Source organism: Callithrix jacchus, chromosome X, assembly GCF_049354715.1.
Source record: "Callithrix jacchus isolate 240 chromosome X, calJac240_pri, whole genome shotgun sequence".
In the NCBI taxonomy this organism is placed as follows: Eukaryota; Metazoa; Chordata; class Mammalia; order Primates; family Cebidae; genus Callithrix; species Callithrix jacchus.
The window spans coordinates 63,233,036-63,260,585 of record NC_133524.1 but is presented as its reverse complement, the minus strand read 5'-3'; the positions used below and the strand labels follow the sequence as shown (position 1 = coordinate 63,260,585).

The window sequence follows — 27,550 nt, the reverse complement described above, 5'->3', positions numbered from 1 at the left end:
CCATTTGTATGTCTTCTTTTGAGGCATGTCTATTAAAATATTTTGCCCATTTTTTATTAGATTACTAGAATGCTTCTGATATATTTGTTTGAGCTCCTTAAATATTTTGGTTATTAATCCCTTGTCAGAAGGGTAGTTTGCAAATATTTCCTTCCATTCTGTTTGGTGTCTCTTCACTTTGTTGACTGTTTGCTTTGCAGAAGCTTCTTAACTTGATGTGATTCCCATCTTTCCATTTCTGCTTTGGTTGCCTGTGCTTGTGGGATATTCCTTGAGGTATTTCTGCCCAGGCTAATGTCCTGGATATGTTCCCTAACTTTTTCTTGTAGTAGTTTCATAGTTTGGGGTTTTGAATTAAAGTCTTTAATCCATTTTGATTTTGGCATATGGCGAGTGATAGGGTTTTATTCTTCCATATAGGTATATCCAGTTTTCCCAGGACCATGTATTGAAGACTTTCTTTTTCCCAGTGTACGTTCTTGGCATCTTTGTTGAAAATGAATGAGTTCACCATAATTGTGTGGATTTGTTTCTGAGTTCTCTATTCTTTTCCATTGGTCTATGTGACCACTTTTATTCTAATACAATGCTATTTTGATTACTATAACTCTGTATTATAATTTGAAATAAGGTAATATAATATCTCCAGTTTTCTTTTTCCTGCAGATAGCTGTGGGTATTCTGTGTCTTTTATGGTTCTGTGTAAATTTTAGGATTGTTTTTTCTATTTCTGTGAGGAATGTCATTGGTATTTTGACAGGGATTGTATTAAACCTGTAAATAGCTTCGGGTCACATCGTTGTGTTTTAAACTTAGGTGGCAGCAATGGAGATGAAAACAAGTGAATAGAAATGGAGACAGAAATGAATAGGTTAAATATATTTTGGAGATAAAAGCAAGACTCACTGATGTGTTGACATTGATAATTTCCAGCTTGAGAATCAGAATGGATGGCACTGTCACTTGACTGTCAAAAATAGCTACTACTTGCCTTCCTACTTGGAGCAAACTTACTAGGAAAATACATTCTTTCTTAAACACATGGGCTCTGAGTTTCTATTACTTGACTTGAAGCAAGTGAAGTAATACAAGTCAAGGATTACAAAATAAGAAAAAATGCATCCCATCTCATCTACCACTCATAGTCTCTTACATTTATGAATGATACCAAGCTAAGAACCTACCAGTTGTATGCAAATTATAAACATTAATTGACTGGAATTTCTAGCATGTACTTGGTCTTCATTAACATCCATGGTAACTGCAGGCCAAAAGAGTTCTGCTGCTGTTAAATGCATTGATTCTGCAATGGCTAAAATACTAACCCTAGGATGACTAGATATCTAAATCCCTCGTCCACCTCTTATTATGTTTCTGAGATTCTCAGTAAAGCTCTCCAGGAAGCCATTGACCATGGTAAAACAAAAGGAATAGTAGCCTCTGGATTGTGTTTCCCCCTTCAAACTTTAACATTATATGGTAACTGAACACCAGCTCTGTGGGTTTTTACATTTAATCTGCAAGAGATTACTATCTAGACAGATTGCAGGACAGACCGAAAAGGTGGAATCAATATGGGTACAATGGATAGAGATTAGTGGATAGTCTCATAATATAGGAGGATGAAATAGGTATTTTGAGTCAAATAGATAAATACTGGAATCCCTGCTCAACTTCTAGCTGAGTGGTCTTGGGTGAAATCACTTAATGTCCATAAGCTTTTGTTTACTCAGATGTATAAGTGGATAACATTACTCACATGTAAAATGACTTACCCTGAGGTAAGCCAAATGCAATCAGGAGTTAAAATGCTTTTTAAAGTGTAAAACAGTACATAATTCGGTTACCATCTTTACTCTCCCTGATACCTCTTCTATTCTCCCATTTGCCATGCGGCACAGTGTTGTGGATACTGGAGTGGGATGGGTGATCTTACTCAATCTCAAATTTATGACTTGTCTGTGCTCCCTGATCAATGTTTTACAGAGGCTCAAATTTGCATGTAACAAGGGAATATTGCTGTAAAATACCAGAAAGAATGACTCCGTCCTATAAGGAAGCCCCCAAAGTTGCAACTAGACCTCTCATACCACCACTGCCAAAAAGGCCCCACAAGATATGGTCCCACTTCCCGTGGCCCAGGGGATAGGTTTGAGTCTGGTCTCAGACTTCCATTTCCCTCTGGAAAATTTTATTGGCACTCCGAAAATTTTTGTCATTTGTGTGATAGCTCCTTTTCTAGGGTGGTGCCCAGTACTCTTTGATCTTCCTCTGGAACAGCTTCCTTGTCTCTACAACACAAACTTGTAGGCTCTACAAAGGCAGGACAAAGCCATGATATACTCACCCTCTAAGTTTTTCTGTTTCAATCACGGTCACAGAAACCACAGAGACCGTCAAAAACCATCAAATTCAGTCTTTCAGTGTTCTAACAAGTACTTTAATGAATAGGGTTTGTTGTCTAAAACACGGAGAGATCACTCAACATTCCTTTCAGTGCCACTGTGTAGGAACTTGGAGGACTGGCTTTCTTGAGGAGCTTCTGGCTTCAGAGGTTGTAGGTGCTCATGGCAGCAACAACCCATTCACCACTTCTCTAAAGTAGTTCACTGCCAAAGTGAATCAAAATTCAATTTGGATTTCCAATTCCCAGCCTACCCTCAGTTTCCCATCAAGCCTATGTTCTTAGCCCTTGGTTTAAATGTGGGTTATCTTAACAGCTCGCTTGGCCTCAGTTCAAAGGGAACTTTCCTGAGTCCTTGAAAGCAGCAGAAACCCAATCAATGAGTTTTTCTCTTGGTATCTACTTTGTGAGAAGGATTCATTTCTACAAATTTCAAGACCTCCCAAGTGTCAGAAGGCAATATAATGTAGCCATTGAAATTTGTGATGTAGGGTACTAAGGTAGTCCCTTAGTCCCAGGTGCCCACGCGGAGGAAAGAAACTAAAGAAAAAGTAAAATCATATCATTTCCATGTAAAATAAATAAAGGAAGAAATACCCAGATAAGCTTGATTCCCTCTTTTGCTTCTCCACCACCCATACCCTTTTGACAGTGGAGTTAGCTACTAGTCCATGGCCTGCTGGGAATGCATGACAGATGTGCTTTCTGAGGATATACCCGGGTTCCAGATATCACTGCTTGAGAGACAGAAGCTTGAAGCTGTCATCCAGGATGGATCTCCTATTGCGTCGTAGCTTCCTCTGTCGATGTTGGTACCAAACCACACCACCAAGAGCCAGAGCAATGAGCAGGAAGGTGACACAAATGGCAACCAAAACAGAGGCCAGCATCTCAACATTCTTTATGGGGATCAGCATGCCTAGCATATTGACATTGTGTTCTTCAATGTCTCTAGTGGTCGCTGCTGAAATAGAAAAAGAAGAAAACTAACATCCTGGAAAGGGCAGTACTCCAAAAGGTAACTTTGTATAGTCATCTCCGGAAAAAAACAAGTCAATCCAAATAGGGCAGGAGACCCATCCTTATCCTTCACAAAACCAGCTTATGAAGACAGATTTAGAGGTTAAAGCACATAATCGAGGTAACATGATGTTATAGCTAAAAGGGTCCCTGAGAATCATTGCGGCCTCAGTCCAGTCATGGAAATAGCTAAGACTCAGATTAGGAAGGCCCTTGACACATTTTTTAAATTTCTAAAAGCCTGTGATATAAAAATGGATGAATTTGATTTGTTCCATATGGTTTCAGAGGGTAGAATTGGAAGCAATAAGGGAAACTTCAGAAAGAAGTTTAACTCAATCATACAGCTTATCAATAGCAATTTTGACTATTAAACCATGACAAGAACCTGCTTCTAGGCTGTCTAGTCTTACCTCTTTGGGTCATATTAACACTGATGTAGTATAGATCTTTCTGAGTGAAATATCTGATTGTTAGTTCTTGGCATAAAAACTTTTGATGATTCCCAATTAACCTAAAGAGAGAAGCTCAGACTCTTAAACCAGACATTCCAACTCTCACTATCAGGCTCTAATCTATCCTTCTAGTCCTATCTACTACTTTTCAGCCATAGCCACTCATTCTTTCCCCCTTATAATAAGTGAGCTCCTTTCAGGCTTCTAAGACTTTGCTCATGCTAATCCCCTTGTCTGAACACACTTTCCTTCTTCTCATCTTTCTACTCCTATCTTAAATATTACATGTCTCTTCAAAGTTTTCTTTGATTTCATTAGACAATTAATTGTTCTTTCCTCTATGTTTTCCAAGTGCCTGTAACTTGTACTCCCATAATTTACGTATTGTGTGACCTTGGGCCAAGTGACTTAATCCCTCACTTCCCATGTAAACCTCAGTTGCCTCTTTTATAAAATTAGAATAATAACCATACCTAACTCAGGGGCATATTGTAAAATTAAAGTGAATTAATACTTATAAAATAGCATAGCACCTAACAGACAGTAAGTGCCCAATAAATGTTAGCTGTTATTATTGTTTGCCTTTTTTGTACAACACACAGCATCCAGCATTGCAATTATTGTTTCTGTGCCTCATTCCATTTTTAGACACTGAAAAATAGTGACCATGTCTTACTTGCTTTGATATCCCTGGTATCTGACACTTGTATGATGACTGTATCACTGGGTGAATTAATGTACTAACACAACCGAGAGACTATATAATATAATGAGTCCAAACAGAAGCTGAAAAACTTTCTGGTTCTGAGTTTACATTCTACCACATATTCCTTTTGTGACCTTGAACAAATCACTTTCCATTTCTCAGCTTCTCATGTAGAAAATTATTGGGTTTTATTAGATCAACAGTTTTGAAGGCTTTTTTCCCCCATTGTGGAAACACTTTAACAAATGAGAGCTCATGAGGAATGTATAAATGTACACAAAATATGTATGTATAAATGTGCATACAAAGTATGTGTGAAGACAAATATATAGAGAGATAGATAGATAAATTTTAAATATATATAAAATAATTGAGCTGCTCAGGTTGAAAGAGACACGTTCTGAAGCCCCATCCACAAAATCTCACCTTACCTCTTCCCACCCCCTCCAGGACATATCCTCATCCCCTGGTTAGCAGTTCATGACATACTTAGGCAGATCGTTAAGACTTCTCCAAAACAGCTGTGAAACCTCTAACTGAACTGATTATCTCTAATGTTCCTTTTAGCTCTCATAACTTTCCAGAGCTTTCCTTGTCCAGAGACAAATGAGTTGGAGAATAACAACACTGTTTGGACATGGGCTGCACAGAAAAATAATCTCTGTAGTATTCAAGATCAGAAATGGCTGGTTCCAAAGGTTTAACTCTTTGGTATTTTATAGATGAAAGGGAAAGAGGCAAGAAAAAAAAATAGCTGTTGAAGAACATGTGTTGTTTGTTCTCGTTGCACTGTCCCTGTGGGGAATTCACGTTTGTGCAGCAACTTTTCCCTGACCAATCTAGAAGGACCTAGATTTATATATATATATATATATATATATATATATATATATATATATATATATATATATATATATATGTATATGTGCGTGTGTGTGTATCAACAAATATATATGTGTGTGTGTGTGTGTGTGTATTTCAACAGCTTTAGGAGTACAAGTGGTTTTTGGTTACATGGATAAATTGTATAGTGGTAAAGTCTGGGATTTTAGTGCACCCATCATGCAAGTATTGTATATTGTACCTAACAAGTAGTTTTTTATTCCTCATTCCCCTTCTACCCTCCTTGCTTGTGAGTCTCCAATGTCCATTATGCCATTCTGTATACCCTTGCATACTCATAGCTTAACTCCCACTTATAAATGAGAAAATGCAGTATTTGGTTTTTGACTAGCATGTAGAATTTTCTGTCCTCCTCTCACATTAGATGGGAGGCTAATACAGCAGCCTTAAATGGGGAGGAGGCTGTTTTCCCCAACTCAGGAGGTTTGGGGTAGAAGCCAGAGAGAATAAACCTGCTGAGGGAAACGAAACCTTGGTTCTCTGCCTCCTGAAGTCTTACAGAAGGCTCAGGATACTTTCTGCTGATGTATCCTAACTTTCAGTCACATAAGTCACATCCCCTAAAGGTACCTCCCCCTACCCCACACACAGACACACTGTGTATAACTACTACCCAATCTGTGCATCATTTTACGTACCTTTTTCAGTCTCTTTGGTGATGGTGGTGATAGTGCTTAAGTGTTCTGGTTGGGGGGAAGAAAGACAAGAGGTTAGCCCTGTTATTCTTTGTACCAATCCATAGTACCCCTGTGAGAGGTCAACATTGGTTGCGGAAATTTCTCTGTGATAATGTAAGCAAAATAAAGATAGAATTTACTACCTTGTAGTTAAAGTAAATATTGGTATATTGATTTGATTTTTAACAGTGACATGAAATATGGGCAGGAGAACAGGCTTGGAGCCCAAAATGTAAATCATCCCTCTGTTATTATTTACTTGTTTCTTGGCACTTCCTCTATTCCCACTGTTGCTCTATTTTCCATCACCTGCCACTCTTCCTTCAAGAAATCCCTGCTCCTTGTCAAACATACTTCCCTACACATTTAACATCTTCTCAGAACACTTCTTCCTCTCCTTCATTTAATGAAGCTGAGTTCTTCTCTGAGGACCATACTTCATTTATGTCCTCTCAATACTTCTTTGAGGTCATTTTTCCTCCTGTTTTTGTAAAGATAGATCTCTTTTGAGGCTCCTATTATTTGACTAGAAGAACTACAATCATTTCTTGTTATTGTTAGCTAGGAGTTCTCTTCATTTATGAAAGTCTTTAATACCTGGCTCAGTCTTCCTCTTCCTCAATTCCAACCATTGGTGCCGACCCATCAAATACTCAAGCCTTACAGTTTCTGGAGTGACTTTGTAACTCCAGCGACATTAATGTCTACTTTAATTCTACCAATCAATCCCATGGTCACATTAACCTTGTTATCCAGAATTGTTACATCTCAGAAATCTAAAATCTAATAACAACCTCCCATACTTTCAGTGCTCTAATACGCTTTATTTCAAAAACCTGTTATCCTCCCCTGCCATGAGACCTCTAGCTTTCAAACTCTTCCATTTTTTTCTCAAGCTAGGAGCTTCATCCTGTCTTTTCTTCCATTCCTGACCACGTGAGACTCCAAGGTCTATCATTTCAACTAGTAATCTACCAAGAGGGTTGCAATAATCTACCAAAACTCCAGTAAATGTAATTTCCCTGTGTTTGGTCTGATATGCTGAATCCTGCCATAGAAAAAAATCACACAATTGTAAAGATTAATATTCTTTGTGTCCAATTTCAACTAAGTCTTCATTGCTACGTAGTGAAATAATTAATTTATTTTCCATCCCCCAGAGTGGCTATTTCAAACTTTTGTCCACTTCCCTCAAGCCCTGTACCCTACCACCTGTCCTTCATTCTCAGCAGATGACACTATTTGTTCCATCAGAGAGGAAAGAAAGACCATAGGCTGAAATTCTGTCAGTCTGTCAAGTCCCCTGGTCAAACCTAAACATTGATCCTTATATTTTCTGTCTTCTTTCTTCTTACAGCAGAAAGATAACTTCCTTCCACTCTTGCACTAATCTTGCATGCTAGCTCTGATTCTCATTCCCTGCTGCCTTAGCAGAAACCTTGTTCCAACAATTAGTATTTCTTCCCTATCTTTTCAACTCTTCCTTCCTGTTGACCTGTTAACAGATATGGAGCTGAAATAATATGAAAAAAGACCATAGTGGGGTGAAAAAAGACCATAGTGGGGTAAAAAAAACCAAAAAGGCAAATAGAAAAGATTTATGGGCTGACTCATTGTCACAGAGAGATATGAGCTATCCTTCCTCATGGAAGTACCCTGACAATATTCATTAAAATGGTCTCATATATTGGATGGCCCATATTTGGGATAACCCATTACTATATAGAGAGAAAACCTGGTGTCTTGGATCTATATCATCCTCATGGCATATCAATTGATCACTTGAGTTTTGTTCTGTTTACTGACAACACAGTACATAGTTAAGTGGAAGCTGTATTCTAGCAGGATTGGTTGACAGAGAATAAATCTCTTAAATGATAAAGGAAGTCCTAATTTACAATCAGTGGTCTCCCTCCCTGAGGGTAAACAGAAGAGTTGTATTCTCTACCCTGGTTTGCTAAGTCTATTTAAATATTCAAAGACATTTTCCCACTTACTATTGCTCTCAATGGAGTGCCAATGGCTGACAACCCTGGAATACCATTTTTGTTTAAATGGTGGCTGTATATTCTTTAAAAGCATAGAAAAAAACAACAACCTTGATTTCTGTGGGCCCCAGGAGGCTCTGTAGGTCTTCTTGGAAGACAAACAATGTTGGGGGCTGGACTCAGGTCAAGAAGCTTAAGAAGTAAGACATTTGACCCTTTAATTACCCCAAAGAGACAAAAGTCAACACAGCCTACCCATCTACATTTTTTGGTGAAGAACAAAGAGTGACTGGTAAAGAAATTGCCCCAGCTACTCCCTCTCCATATAGAATATAAAGAAAAAGTTTTTTTCCCACTCTTGTTAGTAACTCTGAGATAAGCTATAATTGAAGGTCAATATCTATTTTTATCCTTAGAAGTTATCCAGAAATCAAAAACAACTGTCTTGCTAGATATGTTGGCTCATTCCTGTAATCCCAGTGACTTGGGAGGCTTAGGTGGAAGGATTGTTTGAGCCCAGATATGTGAAACCAGCCTAGGCAAAACCCTTTGTCTGAAAAATAAAAACTAGGCTGGGTGCAGTGGCTTATGCCTGCAATTCCAGCACTTTGGGAGACCAAGGTGGGATGATTGCTGCTGTAGGAGGTGGCCAAGAGTTTGGGACCATCCTGCATAACATAGGAAGATCCTCTTCTCAACAAAAATTATAAGAGTGTAAAAATTAGCCTTGTGTGGTGGCACATTCCTGAAGTCCCAGCTACTTGGGAGACTGATGTGGGAGGATTGCTTGAGCCTAGGAGTTTGAGGCTCTAATAAGCCATGACTGCACCACTGCATTCCAGCCTGGGTGACAAACCAAGATCCTGACTCTAAGGAAAACAAGCAATAAGGAAAGAATTGCCTTTCACAACCCCACAAAACAAATCAATTTAATGAGTGACTGTTAGATATATTATCTTTTTAAAAAGACTAATTAGCAATATTACTTGAAATAATCAGTTACTCTCATGCAGTCTAAGTAACATATTTGTATATAAATTAAATTTATTTTGAAAGAAGCAGACCCGCACTAAGCTTCACTGCATAGAGCCAAACCAGTTTCAGGCTGGGTCAACCAATATGAGCTTAACAGGTTTTGAAGTAATTAGGAGAGGGGCAGGTGTCAAGGGATTAGAAATATTGGTTGGAGCAATGGAGGGACAGGTGCAATAGAGGATTAGAAATATTGGTTGGAGCAATACCTAGAAGGAGGCTATACTCTGTCTTAAGACCTGCCTATTCTGGGATCAGAAGGAGACATGCAAGAGGCTTTGTGGTATGACCTTGTTCCTATAGGTTAGATAAAGTGTTAGAATATGATCCTTTTGGGAAGTTAAAACTTACCTGTTTGAGACAAAACAGTGAAGAGGGTCTCCATGCCAGCATGGACATGGTCACTCACATGGCAGTGCATCAGCCATGTCCCAGGGTTGCTGGCCACCATCTCCACAACCTCAAAAGTCCCTGGGAACAGATCCACCACATCTGCCCGGTAGTTCTCGCCATTCTTCAAGAGAGGTCGGGCAGGGGGAAGAGGAAATGAAGGATATAAAGATCATTTTAGAGCTTTCAGAAACTAAAAATTTGTGATGTCCACGTTAGGAAGATGAGACTCCAAGGTTCTTAGACCAGTGAGTGGCTTTAAAAGCTCACTTTATTCGTATCTCCAATGAACCCACCCACAGAAATTAAATCAACAGAGGTTGTGACTTTCTCTTCTTAAAGTGTCCCAAAGTAAAATAATTTCTAGGTTACTTTAGAGCGTTCAAAACAAGTATCTCCACACTTTTCAACAAGCTAAAATATGTGGAATTTGGCTTAAGCTTTAACCCCTATGAATGAGGCATGTATTTCCTTTAGAAATTGATTCAAATAAGTGTTAACCTTGCCATTGTTTTTTTCAGCACTTCTAAATCTCAAAGTCTCTATCAATGCCCCCTACTCTTCCTCCTTTACCTAAGACTAAACTGTCTTCAAAATCTACATATTGTTCCATGTAGCTCCTAAATTTAAGCTCTTCTTATGATGGATTAAGGGCTTTCAGCAATTCTGAGATGCTATTCTGAAATTCCTTGTTCTTAAAAATCACTGCTCTTTGAGTCTCAAATCCTTGACTGAGACTTGATAATGTTTATTTTCAGTCTCCTTACCCATAAATGAGTCATTTTGTCTCTTCCATATTGGAAGGGAAAGCTAGGGCCTAGAGGGAAGTTATTGACCTGGGATACACAGCTGGAATAGAATTTCCAGCTCAGTACTCCATGTATTAGACCTCTGCTCTTTTAACTAATTGTTACCTTTTTTTTTGAGACGGAGTTTTGCTCTTGTTACCCAGGCTGGAGTGCAATGGCATGATCTCGGCTCACCGCAACCTTCACCTCTTGGGTTCAGGCAATTCTCCTGCCTCAGCCTCCTGAGTAGCTGGGATTACAGGCACGCGCCACCATGCCCAGCTAATTTTTTTGTATTTTTAGTAGAGACGGGGTTTCACCATGTTGACCAGGATGGTCTTGATCTCTTGACCTTGTGACCCACCCACCTCGGCCTCCCAAAGTGCTGGGATTACAGGCATGAGCCACTGCGCCCGGCCTTGTTACCTTTTTTTAATGCTATTGCCCTTTTTCTCGATTGCTGCTAAAACACTTCTCTAATCGTCTTTGAGGAACTCAGCCCATTGTCCAGCTCACCCGATAGAGGAAGCTCTCTGCATGAAAGTGGATGGTGTGTAGATCCACATCTTGGCCCATGGCCAGCATGTACCAGGCCACTCGTTCTCCTTGGTACATGGTAAGACCCCTAAGGTTGGCATAGAGTTTCCCATTGATTGCTGTAGAAAAAAAAAGAGAGAGAAAAGCTTCTTACGTCTCTTCTTTTGTCTTCCCATTACCACTGTCCTAGACCTAATCTCTTTTATCTAAGATAGCAATGGACTCCTAATTTGTCTCATCTTTATTCCATCTATCCCTCTTCAGGGTATCTTCTTACATTGATATTACCAGAATTATCTCTTTAAATAATTGAATCTGATGATGTCATTCTGCTGCTTAAAATATTTTAATTACTTTCTCCTGCCCCAAAGAGCAAGTCCTTACGTCAGCCAACAAGATCCCTCAAAATATAGCTCCAAACCACCTTCGCAGACTCATCTCCCACTACCCAACACATTTATTCCAATTGGAGTGATTTCTTCTCCACTCCTCAAATGGTCCATGCATGTTCTTTGTTCTTGTGTTTCTAAGATTCCTTACTAGAAATCCTGCCTTCTTTTATTCATTTTTTAAAAGTCCAGTCAAATCTTCACATCCCCCAGAAAGACTTTCCTAATCTAGTTCCTCTCCATACCTCTCATTCCCTGCATCCCCTTCCTCCGGTGAGCTCCTTCAGTACTGTTTGCATGAGTCATTGGAACTCAAAAGAAATTGCCTTCTACCTTTACCTGTCTTATGATGTGTGAAAGCTTACATCCCCAATTAGACTATAGGGTCCTAATATTCAGGAAAGAATGCATGCATATACTACATTACTATAGCTTCCTTGTATTTTTTCAGAACACCCAGTAGACAATTGAGTTTACAATAAATGTTAAAAAAGACCTGTCACATTCATTAAATTAATAATATTAATGCATGAAATTAACAATGATATTAATGCATGGGTCTCCTCTCGGACCACATCCTATGCTCTAGGGACATCAAACTACTCATTGTTATATTAATTCACACTTCCAGGACTTTTACCTAGACAATTTTCCTCTACTTCTCATGTTCTTACAGAGGGAAGGTAATTTCCACTTTGTTCCCCAAGAGAGGAAGCAATCACTTATAATCTGTCTCTATGTCTACCTCTACCAAATTGTGGATTTCAGAGAGAACGCTAAACATGATCAACTCAGCCTCTTATTGATCTTTTTTCTCTCTCATCAATCTGGCCATAGAAATGGGCAATAGCTGATTCATTATTTCACTGTGGGCAAGATTCTCCCTCTGCAAAAGAGGAGAGTATTGCTGTTCATCTATGTCAGTGACAAGGTGGAAAAGTCTATCTGTTGCCAGAGAATTGTTAGTTAGCCCATTTAGTTGTAGAACTTAAATTAGTTTTTCAATTAGCCTTCTTAGTAATAGTATTCACATTTGATCTTAAGCATCTCTCTTTCTCAGTTGGTTCAGGAATCTGAAAGGGAAGACAGAGATATTATTTATTTACCCCTCAGGTGCAAATATGTTCAGTGCTAGCACTCAGAAAGTGCTCAACAAATACCTGCTAGATGGATAAGTAGATATATTTATACCTGAAGAGTGTAGATAAATAGACACATAAACAAACAGAAGAAAGTAAGCATTAGCCAAACTGCTGCATTAACAGTACCTAACTGCGCCCTCATTCTCTTTTTGTCCTGGGCCATTTCTCTGATTGGACAGGTGGTAAAATGTACACCTTGTGAAGTTTGTAAATCATCTGTTCTAATGTAAATCATTCATCACTCCATCAAGGAGAAATAGCTAAAATCTGTGGGATAATAAGATACTACTTTTTAGTTCCATTAGAATCAGTATCAAAGCTACGCCTCATCCTCATATCAAAGAAATCTTGGGCTAGAAGGAATGGCGAGAGATCACTTCATACATTTGACTGCACTTATGCTCTCCTTTCTTTCTCTTGTATTTTAAAAGCTACACAGATCTCTTGAGCAAAGGAAGGCTTTGATGCACAATTTCCCTCCCAAATCCCTTCAAGCATTAAAAACTTATTCTCTGCATCTAACAGAAATCCAGCATGCTTCTCACTAAGGCCCTCTTCTTCAATTCTTCTATCTGTAAATTGAAACTCTGTTTTAAAAACAGATTAAAATACAAGTTTTCGTCTGGCTGTATTGGAATCCATTGAGATAACAGATCCCAAATTCAGAGTGGAAAATAAATAAGATTATATTGGGAGACTAAACTCAGGGTTTTAAAATAGAGGGGCACTAAGCAGTCAGCTTGACAAGTACACTGAGGGTCATGTATGTCCATTTTGCCTTCTCTAATATGTTAAAATTTGATGGTATCACCATGGCAACTTTACAGAATCAACTTCCTGCTTTTTGGGCACTCAGTCTAATCTGGACCGCATATCTGCTGTGCATAAATAAATGTACAATAATAGGAAGCATTTCTTTTAACTCATCCCCATTTTACCTTCCCATGTTCCTATCCTTTCTGGAATTGTATTCCCTTAGGTAGTAATGGGCCTATCAGATATCCCCATCTAACCAGTAGGGACTTCTCTGGAGGAAGAGTGGGTTTTTTTTCTACTGACCATGCATTTTATTGCTCTCCAAGAAAGTTTCATCCTGTAGGTTAACATTGCCTGGATCCTGGGATCCATGGGTTGCCACATTTTCCTCCAAATACCAAGACTGGTTTTCATCAAAAATCAAAAATAACAAGGCAAATTCTCGGTCCATGTCACTCCGTCCTCCATGAGGCTCCAGGATGCCCTTCCGGCAGATAGCCAAGGGCCCTACCAGGCCACTATACATGTCCTGAGGAAGGGAGGAAGTGGGAAAGAAAGAAAGAGATGGAATTGTTTCTGGGTAGCAGTACACTGCAGGGAGCCAGGTTCTCATACAAGCCTATTGTGCCTCTCAGCATTTCCTCATGACATCTTACATTTATAAATACCCCACTATATTATTTGAATTCATTCTCACAATTAACTTGAGACTTAGTTAAGGTACACTAACCTATGCTTTAGCTAGGCTAAACTATTTATTGACCTCTTAGCCTACCAAGCATTTTCACAACCTAGTGTCCTTTTTGTGCTGTTTCCTCTGCCTGCAATGCCCTCCTTCTCATCATAGCCCTTATCTGATGGCATAATGTGATTCAGCTTTTGAGGCCAAGAGAACATGCACCTCCCATTGTGATGCTTTCTCCAGGTTCCCTCTTGCTCAATTAGAGCATACTCTTTGAAGACGGGAAATCTATATTAAATTTATATCATCCAAAGCACCAAGTAAAATGCCTAAAATGCTGTAGGTGTTAAATAAATGATTGCTGATGGCTGGCTGTAGATGGATGGCTAGATCGATAAATTCATTTTCCAGATAAGGAAACAGAGGCAGAATGACTTATTTAAGGTCACTCTAAAAGCATGCTATAACCAAATTTGGGACTATGGCCTCAATCTTTGTACAACCAACCTGAGGTGTTCTTTTGTTTGTTTGTTTGTTTTTTAATAATAAGAACATGTTGCTTTATAGGATCCAAAATGAAAAGGTAAGGAAGGCAATCTTCATGGCAAATATCTGATGCTACCCATTCCCGTCCTCTCTCCGGCTGTCTATCAAAATAAGTCCAGCTTTTGAGGAATGTTTCCCAAATTCTAGGCTCTAGTATTTCAGGAGTAAGATTCTTACAACACGTGATTAATACCTTCTTTTTGCCAGAGAGTTTGACCTACCTCCAGGAAACCAATCTTGTTTTTACCTTGATGGGATCCACTGCAGAATAATAGATCCAGGAAACGCAAGCAGAGTCATTGGGCCCAGGGCCAGATCTCTCTGGGATGTTCCATTTATAAGTGAGCACCTCACCTAGGAAGTATAACAAGGAAACTCCAGTTGCACCGAGTCAGAAATTTCTCTCAGCTCCCAGGTCTCCCCAAGAGACAGTGGTGAGTGAGTCCCATCTTCTTTAAGATATTTCTTTATCATTCCTCTATCATTTTATTCTTGTGACCTTGCTCTTTTCCCACTTGGGCCACCCTCAACCTTTCTTTTCTATTTTCCCTATCCTCAAAGGCCCAGGTCCAATCCTCTGGTAAGGCAGCCTTGCTACTTTTTTTTTTTTTTTTTTTTTTTTGCTTGTAATGTCCTTTTTGGGATTGGAGGGCTCTGCTTTGGTTTATTTTTTTCAGCTGCTACCTCCTAAATGCAGTTGATTGCACAAAGTTCTGTCTCAGTTCTCTTCTCTCTTTCCATACTCTTTCCTTGGAAGCTTTAGTCACCTTTCTGAGGTCAACTATGATCTGCGCATCAATGACTCTTACTTAATTCCAGCCAGACTCCCCTTGTTAGTAAGCTCCAACTCCAAAATTTCAATTAGATACTGAATATCTTTTAAAGATTCTCCTGACAGTATCCGGAAAATAGATTGCATGAACTCACCTCCCTCCTTTGAAAAACAGCCCTGTTTCCTAATCTGTGCTCCCAGTGTCTAGAAATAACATTATCACTCTCCTACTTACTCAGACTCAAAACTTTAATCTTCTTTACTTCTTCACTTTCATAACTCAACATCTAACCAAATGGCAAGTCTTATTGATTCTACCTCTACACTATATTTTAGAACCATCCTCTTCTTTCAATTATCATTACTCTTGCCCCAGTTTAGACCCTTGGTTTCTTAACTATTACAAAGCTGTTAACATATCTCTCTGCCTCCAGCCTTGATCTCTCCAATTTATCTTCCAACTGATGCTACATTAATCTTCTTAAACAACTTTACTGAGATACGATTTGCATACCATACAATTCACCCTTTTAAAATGCTCAATTCACTATTTTTAGTAAATTAACAGAACTTTGTAACCACCACCATGATTCATTTTACGACATTTCATTACCACCAAAAAGACTCCTGCACTGCCCTCACCCCCTAATACACCCAACCACCCTCACCCCACCCCACCCACCCAAGGTAATCACTAATCTACTTTCTGTCTCTAGAGATTTGTCCATTGTGGGAATTACATAGACATTGGATTATATCGTATAGTTTATTTTGTGACTGAATTTTATTTAATATGCTTTCATTGCCCACCCACATTGTAGCAAATATCGATACTTCATTTTGTTTATTGCCAAACAATGTTTCATTAAATAGATATACCACATTTTATTCATTCATTCTTCAGTTGATAAACACTTGGGTCATTTTCATTTTTTAGTTATTAAGAATAATGTTGCAAATAGTGTACACAAATCAGCATTTGTGTACAAGTTTTCATGTGGATAGACTTATTCCTGAGTTATACGGTAACTCTATGTTTAACCACTTAAATAATTGCCAAACTGCTTTCCAAAGCACCTGCACCATTTTGTATTCTCATCAGCAACATATTAGGGTTCCAATTTCTCAACATCTGCATGAAAACTAGTTATTGTCTGCTTTTTAAAATTTTTTGTTTTAGTTATACTGGCATGTGAAAAGTGTTATCTCACTACAGTTGTGATTTACATTTCTCTGATGAGTAACAATATTGAGTATATTCTCCTGTGCCTAATAGCCATTTTAACATCTTCTTTAGAGCAACATTTGTTTGAATCCTTTGCTCATTTTAAATTAGGTTATGTTTTTTGATAACATTGTCAAGTAACAATAACATCAAGCAATAGTTTCTTGTAGATTCTGGATACAAGTCCCTTATCAGATATATAATTGTCAAATTGTTTCACATCTTGTGGGTTGTCTTTTCACTTTTTTATGGTGTCCTTAAAAGCATATTTTAATTTTAAAGTATTTCAATTTATTTGTTCACTCGTGCTTAGTGTTGTATATAAGAAACCATTGCCTAATCCAAGGTTATGAAGGTTTTCTACTTTGCTTTCTTCTAAAAGTTTTATAGCTTTAGCTTTTATATTTAGGCATTTGATTCATTTTGAGTTGATTTTTCTGTATGTTGTGAATTAGAGGTCCAATTTCATAGTTTTGTATGTGGAAATCCAGTTGCCTCAGCACCATTTACTGAAAAGATTATTATTTTTTTTCACTGAAAGATCTTGGAACTTTTGTTGATAACCATTAAGTATGAGTTCTCCAACTTTGTTCTTCTTTTAAACATTGTTTTGTCTATGCCATATTAATCTTTCCAAAACCATTATTTGTTCATGTCATGCCTTTTCTCAAAGACCTGTAATGGCTTCCTAATAATCAAATATTAAATTTCAAACATTTTCCAAGCATCTAAGTTCTCTCTAACTCAGCCCTGGCCTACCTTTTAAGTCATGTCTCTTATTCTTTCTAGTTATGCAAAATACATACTGGTCAAACTTTACTGCTTGCTCATCTCTGAGCACACTTCATACTTCCACAGCTCTGTATCTTTGATTATGTTGTTCTGTTTAACTGAACTTCTCTCCGACCTCTCCGTTGAGTTCAAGACTTATTCAGCTGCCTTCTTGGCACCTCCATTTGTCTAATTGTTATCTCAGATTCAACATATTCAAAATAAATATTTGACTTCTCCCCCAAACCTATCCCTTTGCAGTCCTTTTTATCTCAATAAATAGTGCCACCAGTTATGTAAGCCAAAAACTCAAGTTATCTTTCATTCTTCTCACTCCCTCACATTTCATATCCATCAGCATGGATATTAGGGATCTATCCAAAAAATATATCTCATATCTATCTACTTCTGCCCATCTTCACAGCTACCACCATAGTCTGTGCCATTATCTTCTGTCACCTGGACAACTACAATAGCCATCTATCTTGTTCCTCTCATAGCATATGCTTCACATAACAACAAATACAACCTTTTAAAATATAAGGTAAACCATACCACATCTCTGCAACAGCTCCTTGCTGTGAGTAAAACAAAATAAAAATTCTCTTCCATGGCTTACAAGACACTACATGATCTTACTGATCCTTCTTCATCTCTAAAAACTGATTTCTTATTATTCTTCATCCTTCTTAGTATGCTACATCCACACTGTCTTCTTCTTATTCCTCAAATACACTGAGATCATTCCTGTCTCAAGGTATTTACACTTGCAGCTGAAGTTGTCCTGTAAATTTCTTAGTATGGCTTATTTCAATGCTACATTCAAGTATCAGCCTAAGTTTAATTTCCTCAGACAGCCCTAGACTGACCATAGTAGCTAAGGCTTCCCTCTTGTATCCAAGATATACATCTCTTAAATTTTTAACAAGATAAAAACAAACAACCCAATTAAAAATGGGCAAAACAAAGTTGATCTGACACTTTACTATATAATATATGAGTGACAAATAAACATATGATAGATGTTAAACATTATTAGCCATTTGGAAAAGGCAAATCAAAATTACAATGAGATATTATTACATACCTGTCACAATGGCCTTTTTTTCTTTTTTTAGAAAGAAAGAAAGAGAAAGAGAACAGGGGGAGCGAGAACAGGAGTCTAGCTCTATTGCCCAGGCTGGAATGTAATCTAGAAATAGGTATTTAAAACCTCTTTTATGCTGATGATTGTGCTTAACAGTGGAGACAGGAAGGAATAAGGAAAGAAAATAACAAACAAACAGCCAACCAATATTTCGTTTAAATCTGTGAAATGCTGTGTAAATGCTGAAGAGTGATTTGCTTCCATTCATGTGGTCACTTTCAAAATAGGTGTAATATGATACTAAAAAAAAAAAGTTTATCAAAGATTGTGTGGTTGTAGATATGTTGTGTTGCCTCTGGCCAGTGGGAGGGGGAGGTAGGGAGGGATAGCCTGGGGAGAAATGCCAAATGTGGGTGAAGGGGAGAAAGAAAGCAAAACACACTGCCATGTGTGTACCTATGCAACTGTCTTGCATGTTCTGCACATGTACCCCCAAACCTAAAATGCAATAAAAAATTAAAAAAAAAAAGGATGCTCTGTGGACCTGGGGTGAAGAATTCTATAAATATTCACTGAGTTTACTTGTTCCAGGTCTGAGTTCAAATCATAAATGTCTGTGTTAATTTCTATCTCGTTGATCCATCGAATATTAACAATGTGGTGTCAAAGTCTCCCACTATTAGTGTGGGAGTCCCAGTCTCTTTATAAGTAACTGAAAACTTGTCTTATATATCTGGGTGCCCCTATATTGGGTACATATATATTTATGATCATTGACTCCTATTGTTGCATTGATCTTTTTATCATTATGTAATGTCCTTCTTTGTTTCTTTTAGTCTTGCTTACTATTGTAGTCTATTTTGTCAGAGACAAAAGTTACAACTCCTGTTTTTTGTTTGTTTGTTTTGTTTTTCTTTCCTCTCCATTTGATTGGTGAGTCTTCCTCCAACCTTTTGTTTTGAGTCTTTGGGTGTCCTTGCATATGAGATGGATCTGGATACAGAGTGCTGATGTGTTTTGACTTTTTATTCAGTTTGTGTGTCTGTGTCTTTGATTAGGGCATTTAATTCATTTAAATTTAGGATTAATGTTGATATTTGTGAGTTTAATATTGTCATGCTGGCTGGCTATTTTGCCCATTAGTTGATATAAAGACTTCATTATGGAGATACTTTTTATCTTTTGGTAAGTTTTTGGGATGACTGATACGGGTTCTTCCTTTCTGTGTGGAGTGCTTCTTTCGGAAGTTCCTGTAAAGCTGGCCTGGTGGTGATGAAATCTCTGAGTGCTTGCTTGTTCATGAAAAATTTTATTTTTCCTTCATTTATAAAGCTTAGTTTGGCTGGATATGAGACTCTAGGTTGAAAATTCTTTTCTTTGAGGATATTGAATATTAACCCCCACTCTCTTCTAGCTTGTAGGGTTTCTGCTAAGAGATCTGCTGTAAGTCTGATAGGCTTCCCTTTATGGGTAACCTGAACTTCCTCTGTAGCTGCTCTTAGAATTTTCTCCGTTATTTCAACTCTGGTGAATCTAACAATTATGTGTCTTGGGGTTGCTCTACTTGAGGAAAATCTTTGTGGTGTTCTCTGTATTACCTGGAGATAGTATTGTCCCACCTTACTAGGTTAGGAAAGTTTTCCTGAATAATATACTGAAGGATATTTTCCAGCTTGGATTCATTCTCTTCATGACATTCAGGTACACCTATCAAACGTAAATTACATCTTTTCACATAGTCCCATATTTCTTGGAGATTTTGCTCATTCCTTTTTATTTTTTCTTCTCTAATCTTGTCTTCTCGTTTCATTTCATTAAGTTGATCTTCAACCTCTAATATTCTTCTGCTTGATCAATTCGAGTGTTAAAACCTATGCATACTTCTTGGAGTTCTCATATAGTATTCTTCAGTTCCATTAATTCACTTATATTCCTCTCTAAATTGTCTATTCTTGTTAGGATTTCATCAAACCTTTTTTCAAGGTTCTTAGTTTCTTTACATTGGGCTAGAACATGTTCTTTTAACTCATAGAAGTTTCTTATTATCCACCTTCTGAAGCCTAATTCTGTTAATGGAACACGCTCGTTCTCCATCAGGCCTTGTTCTCCTGTTGATGAGGAACTGTGATCCTCTGTAGAAAGAGAGGCATTCTGATTTTGAGTGTTCTCAGCCTTTTTACGCTGGTTTCTTCCTGTCATTGTAAATTTATCCATCTGTCATCTTTGTAATTCCCAACTTTCAAATTAGGTTTCTTAGTGGACGTCCAACTTGTTAATTCCCGGTGCTGAAATGTGAGCAACCCACTGTGCCAGCTAGAACAGCGGCATCAAGATTCTTGGTGCTTTTCTGTCCAGGAGTCTCCCGTCTGGCTTCCCTCCTGAATCCCTTCTTCAATCAGCTCCAAACGTCAGCCAAAAGGGGAACCAGTCCCGTTTACTATGCACCAAGAACCGCTGCACCGGGGCAGTAAAAAAACTGCAGCACTGGCTGCAAGAGTCACGCTGGTGACCCGTAGGGCTCCTCTGCTGGGAATCTCCTGGTCCTTAAACAACAAGAATTCGTCTGAAAGTGTAGTGTCCTCTGATTCTCTGCTTTTTCACTGGGAGCTACAAGCCTGAGCTACTACTGATTGGCCATCTTGGATCACAATGGCCTTTAAAAATCAGTGATAACACCAAATGCTGGCAAGAATAGGGAACAACTGAATCACTCACACATTGCTGATGGGAATATAAAATGGTTCAGACACTCTAGAAAAAGCCTGGCAGTTCCTTATAAAGTTAAATATCCCTTTACTGTCTGATCCAGAAATCCCAGTTCATAGAGAAATGTGAGCAATGTTCATACAAAAGCTTCTACACAGCACCTGTAATCCTAACACACTGGAGGCCAAGGCAGGTTGATCACTTGAGATCAGGAGTTTGAGACCAGCCTGGCCAATATGGTGAAACCTTATCTCTATTAAAAATACAAAAATTAATCGAGTGTGGTGGTTGGCACCTGTAATCTCAGCTACTTGGGAGACTGAGGCATAAGAATCACTTAAACCTGGGAGGCAGAGGTTGCAGTTGGCCAAGATCATGCCACTGAACTCCAGCCTGGGTTACAAAGTCAGACTCTGCCTCAAAAAAAAATAAATAAATAAATAAACAAATAAATAAATAAATGCCTCTACACAGATAGTCATAGCAATTTTATTAATAAGAGCCAACGACTGGATACAATCCAGATTTCTTTTAACAGTGAAAGGTTATACATTCATGCCATGGAATACTACTCAGCAATAAAAACTAGTAAACTATTAACACATACAACAACTTAGATGAATCTCCAGAGAATTGTGCTGAGTGAAAAAGGTTAATCCTGAAAGACTGCATACTGTATTATTCCATTATATACATAAATATATTCCATTTTTATGTAGGTATCACTTATGTAAATCAAAATATATATATACATATATATGTATTTATTTTATTTTTTTTTTCTTTGAGACGGAGTTTCGCTGCTGTTACCCAGGCTGGAGTGCAATGGCACGATCTTGGCTCACCGCAACCTCCCCCTCCTGGGTTCAGGCAATTCTCCTGTCTCAGCCTCCTGAGTAGCTGGGATTACAGGCACGCACCACTATGCCCAGCTAATTTTTTGTATTTTTAGTAGAGACAGGGTTTCACCATGTTGACCAGGATGGTCTCGATCTCTTGACCTCGTGATCCACCCACCTCGGCCTCCCAAAGTGCTGAGATTACAGGCTTGAGCCACCACGCCCGGCCCATGTATTTCTTTTCTAGGATAAATGTAACAATGGGAATTGAGAACAGATCAGTGCTTGAAAGACGGTGGAGATAGCAAGTAAGCAACTGCTCTAATTCCTAATTGCAGTGGTGATTATACTAATGTATATATGTGTTAAAATTCATAAACTGTACATCAGAAAAGTCAACTATACTATTACCTAAACAACTACAGGAGTTCAGAGGTACTGACCACTGGAGAAAGTATTATAGGAGAGCTCAGGCTTAGTCTGAATCTCAAGCAATGAGGAGAGCTTAGAGAAGAAGAGTCAGAGGTGAAAGCATACAATTTTTTCTCACTCATACAGTCAACAAAACTGTATTGAGCACATATTATATGTTGAGTGTTGGGAAGAGTCATAAACAAAACAACATACTCCCTGTCCTTTTATAATCTAGTGGGGAGAGGAAACAATATACAAGTAAACTAACAAAAAAACATGTAGAATTACAAACTAGGATAAGTGCTATGTCCCTGTGAAGATCCCTACCCTCCTCTACCTTTTTAAATCAGGTCCTTCCTGACTCCATTTTTTTCCCTATCTGGTCTAAATTCCCTCACTGGCATGGTCAGCATTTGAACTACTCTTTTACAACTATCCTGTACTCTCATGTCTTCTTGCCTGTTACTGTATTCTACACAATGCATCTCTTTCACCATTACCACCCCATAATAACTTCCTGTAAGTCATTGGTCCTCAAAGTATATTCCTTGCACCAGCAGCATCAGAATCTGCCTAGCAGTTTGTAGAAATGCAAGTTATAGGGAATCTCTCCACACCTAAAGATTCAGAAACTGGGGGTGGCCTCACCAACCTATGGGCAATATAACAATCCCTACAAGTAATTTTCATGTTCTCTAAAGTTGGGTATCACTAACTCCCTAGATTTATCTTACAGTCTGCATCCTCTGATCTTAGACCATGATGTGCTGAACACAGCTGAAGGAAACTGTACAGCCTTCTGTAGTGCTGCTTCTTCAAATTTCAGTTTTCCAGTCTCAATTGTGTCCTCATTGCTGTTTGGTTCTATAGCTTCCAATCCTGTTCCTCTTGGTGACAATTTCAAACTTTCACTACACTCCTCAAACCTCGTTTGTTCCTTACCTCCTCACTCCCAACAACTGACATCAACCCATATTTCACAGAATAATATTGGCAAAAGCTTGCATCATACTTATATTAACTTAAAATCCCTATGAGACTGAGATTACTATTAATTCCATTGTGTATATGAAATAAGTAAGGCTTCATCTCATAAATATTATAGCACTTTCTAAACATCACACATCATAGCTGAAATTTGAGCCCATGCCGTCTAGCTTCAGAATTCTTGCCTTTACCACTACCCTACAAAGGCTCTCATCCCTTAAACCTCCATTTCTTATCCACATCTTCCAAGCCCTTGAGCCTTAAAGGGGGAAGTGTTCCTACTCAAATTCAAGGTTCATGCTTTCTCCTAGTTCTTGCTAGATTTAAATTTCTTCTTCCTCTTGGATCTTTTACCTCTCCTCTGCTTGTTCCTTTCCCCATTTAAAAATGCTAAAGTCTCTCCTTTCTCTCTCCTGTAACCCTCAAGCTACTGCTCTCCCTTGTTCTGTCTTCAACATCTAAGCATTTTTAAAGTCCTGCCAAAATCTACTTTCTTTACTTCCTCACTTCCTGTACACTCCTTAATGAGTCTTTCTTCATAGTCCTCAAAAGGAACAAACCCTGAAGACACCTTGATTTTGCACTTCTAGCCTCCAGAATTATGAGACAACACATTTCTGTTAAGTCACCCAGTTTATGGTACTTTATAATGGCAGCCCTAGCAAACTAATACAACCTCCAACAACTTTTATATTACCTGATGTAGTTTGAATTTTTGTCCCCTCCAAACCTCATGTCAAAACTTGATCCCCAGTGTTGGAGGTGTTGCCTAGTGGGAGGTGTTTGGGTCGTAGGTGCAGATCCTTCATGAATGGCTTGGTGCTGTCCTCTGAGCAATGAGTGAGTTCTTGCTCTATTACTTCACCCGAGAGCTGATTGTTTAAAAGATCATTGCACCCCTCCTCCTTTCCCTCTTGCTCCCTCTCTCATCATGTAATATACTTGCTCTCCCTTCATCTTTCATCATGATTGTAAGCTTTCTTGGGCCCTCAGTAGAAGCAGATGCTGACACCATGCTTCTTGTATAGCATGAAGGACCATGAGCCAAATAAACCTCCTTTGTTTATAAATGACCCAGCTTCAGGTATTCCTTTATAGCAAGGTGAAATGGACTAAGACACTATCAAAAGAAATAGATAACGTAAAGCCTTTATTCCTTTCTTGACCTTGTGCCTCATTCCTTAAAAAGCTTAGCTAAAACAATATGCTAACACACAATCACTTAAAAATATGCAAATGTTTGACATCATGAAGGTGTCCCCAGCAACTACTCAGAAACTTCCTCTCTTAGCTCCTGATGCCTTATTATTCTGATTCAAGCCTCTTTCTCCACTTCACTTCTGCATCTTAGATCAATCTCCCATTGCAGCTTGGTTTATGTACTTTAGAATCCAGCTTTTACAATTGAGTAAATGGAACTAGCAATGTCTGACCCCTCCATTTTCACTGAAGGTCCCAAATCTGACCTCATATCTTCATTTGCTCTGGGCTACTTCTTTATTTAATGTGCTCCAACCTAAGAAGTTAGCCATATGAAGTTTATGAGTCATCTGTTGTAATGTCAAACATACATTTCCTCATTAAAGAAAAGTAGCTAAAACCTGTGAGCCAATAAGATACTGTGCATCAGGCTGCATTAAATGTTACAGCTACATTTTACTTACAGATCAAAGAAAAAACAATAACAACAATTTTTATTCATTCTTTCAGGAATCAGAAGTTAATTAAAGAAACCAATGGATACCTGAAAGCACAGATACTATCAATTGAAATACATTTCTGTTGGTATCTTTTACCCACAAGTGTAATGCCTTTTTCATCTTAACTAAGCACTTATCATACATTGTGGCCATAACTTTTGTAGTTTGAGGTGCTACAGAAAAACTTTCATGAATTTCTTTTTCCTTCCTCACAATTGCATAGACAGAATATTCATTCTTTCCATCAATCTTAGCAACCTCAGCACACCTTTCTTTTCCTTGTTAATTCAAAAACTTTCACCTTTTCACTGAAAGAAGCACTTTATGGCTTCTCTTTGGCACATACAAGTTGCCAACATCACTACTGCAGCACTTTGGGGCCATTATTAAGTAAAGTAAAAGTTACTTAACACAAGCATTGCAAAACTGTGACAGTTGCTCTGATAACTGAGACAGCTAAGTGCCGAATGCACAGGTAACATATCCACGGATATGCTGGACAACAAGAAGAATCATATCCCAGGTGGGACAACATGAGATGAGTATGAGTATTTCATGTACACATATGAGATTAATACACAATTTAAAACTTACAAATAGTTTATTTCTCGATTTTTAAATTTACTATTACCAGATTATAACTGACCATAAATAATTGAAAGCATAGAAAGTGAAACGAGGGATAAGGGGTTACTGTACTAGAGCATGCTGGTCTAGCAGAGAGGGAGAGAGTCATGATTAGGTGGGAGAGAGAGAAAGAGATAATAACTATAGGACTATGGTAACTAAGAAAATGAAAAGGGAATGGGATCCAGAGCATGAATTATAGGAATTAATATTTAATGAAAGAAAAGATGCCTTATTATTTGTAACAGGAAAAAAAGGAAGATGGTGCAGATCACAGGAGTTTTTGGTGCTGTACAATACTATAGTAACATGTAGCTAGTATAACTGAGGAACTTAATTTTTAATTTAGTTTAATTACAATAAATTTAAGTTTATATAACCATATCTGACTGGTGGCTATGGAATTGGACAGTTCAGCCCAAAAGATGCCATTTAAAAAAGTTTCCTTGGTCACACATTTTTATTGAAGGACAATATCTGATTTTTTAATACCCTTTAAGACAAGCCTTGAGAAAAGTTGCTGATACTCCCTATTTTCATTCCCTTACCTCCTTTTCACCCTTTGGTTCATGTAACTTGACTTTTGTTCCCACTATTCCACTGAAATAATTATTTATAACAGCTGTTTAAATATGCTTAAAGAATTGAAATAAAACATAAATAAAAACTAAAGACAACCTCTTAAAAACTATGTCTGAACAAAATTCAAATATAAATAAAGACATAGAAATAAAAAGGAACCAAACAAATTCTGGAATACAAAAGTAGAATTAAAATTTTAAATTTAAAATTCACTAGAGGAGTTAAAATTTTGCATGCAGATGTGAGCATGCAAAAGGCAATATCAGATAACAATGATAGGAAAATTGAAAATATATAGTATGAGCAGAAAGAGAAAATAATGAAGAAAAGTGAACAGAGCATAAGGGACATGTAGGACAACATCAAGAAGATTAATATATGCATTATGGAAGTCAAAGAAGAAAAAGAGAGAAAGAAGGAGAAAAAGTATGATAAAAATAATGGCTAAACATTTCTCACATTTGATAAAACATATGACTCTAAACATCCAAGAAGCTCAACTGACTAAAAGTAGGATTAGCAAAACTCTACCCACACCAAGGCACATTGTAATCAAATTGTAAAAAAAAAAAAAGGCAAAGAGGATCTTGAAAGATGCAAGACAAGATCTGTCACAGAAAAAAAAATTCTCAATAAGATTAATAGCCAATTTCTTCTCTGAGATCACGGAGGTTAAAAATAAGTCAACTGACATATTTAAATTGCTGAATGAAAAGAAATAACTGTGAAACAAGAATTCTATATTTGACAAAATGGTCCTTCAAAAATGAGAAGATAGGAGGGGCCAATATTGCAGAATATAAACAGCACATGTTCTCCATTTTCACAGAGAGGAAACAAAAAGGCTAGTGAACACTGACCTTGCTAGTGAACACTGCAGCAGGGGGACAGAGATTGGAAAAGAGGAAGCTGAGCACCAGCCTGTATGGGCACAGCAAAGAGGCAGAAGAACCTCTCCAACAGGGGAAAGGGTAAGTAAATGAGAATCTTCTTGGAAATTCACCTCCTCCACAGAAACTTATGCAAGATGAGGAACAGAAAAATCACACTGGCCCCCATGCACCACCCCTACCATGCATCTAGACTGAGGCAGAGAGCCCCCTGGATGTTTTATAGGGGAAACTTTTGACTCCAAGGGGAGCTCTGCAAGTCTTAGACCACAGAACAGACCAGCACTGACACCAAAGCCCCACTAGAGACTAAAGTTATGGTGCCTAGAAGGAGAAAGATTGCTCTATTTCCCCTGATCAAACAGGGATCAGTATCAACTTCTGGCACAGTGCTCTCACTTCTACCTAACCCAGCCAACAGCTGTAGCCACCTGCTGTCTTGGAAAGCACTCAGATGGCAGGGAGCTTAGAGGATCTAAGATGGCCAAATAGGAACAGCTCTGGAGTGCAGTTCCCAGTGAAAACAATGCAGAGG

General features: G+C 38.2%; 1 protein-coding gene across 16 annotated transcripts in view; it reads right to left on the bottom strand.

Annotated features, from left to right (window-relative positions):
* Positions 1-2,418: 2,418 nt before the first annotated feature.
* Positions 2,419-27,550, bottom strand: part of HEPH (hephaestin) — a 128,558-nt gene continuing 103,426 nt past the window's right edge. For 11 of the 16 annotated variants that reach the window (XM_054251436.2, XM_078362753.1, XM_002762951.7 and 8 more), the window contains 6 exons: positions 14,663-14,769; positions 13,491-13,716; positions 10,880-11,019; positions 9,537-9,699; positions 6,127-6,171; positions 2,419-3,368 (listed from right to left, as the gene is read on the bottom strand). In XM_054251436.2, coding sequence (XP_054107411.2) covers positions 3,136-3,368; positions 6,127-6,171; positions 9,537-9,699; positions 10,880-11,019; positions 13,491-13,716; positions 14,663-14,769 — 914 coding nt within the window. In that variant the 3' untranslated portion in view covers positions 2,419-3,135. The remainder of the gene's footprint in view (positions 3,369-6,126; positions 6,172-9,536; positions 9,700-10,879; positions 11,020-13,490; positions 13,717-14,662; positions 14,770-27,550) is intronic. The other 5 variants (XM_054251437.2, XM_078362754.1, XM_078362760.1 and 2 more) reach the window with 1 other exon arrangement.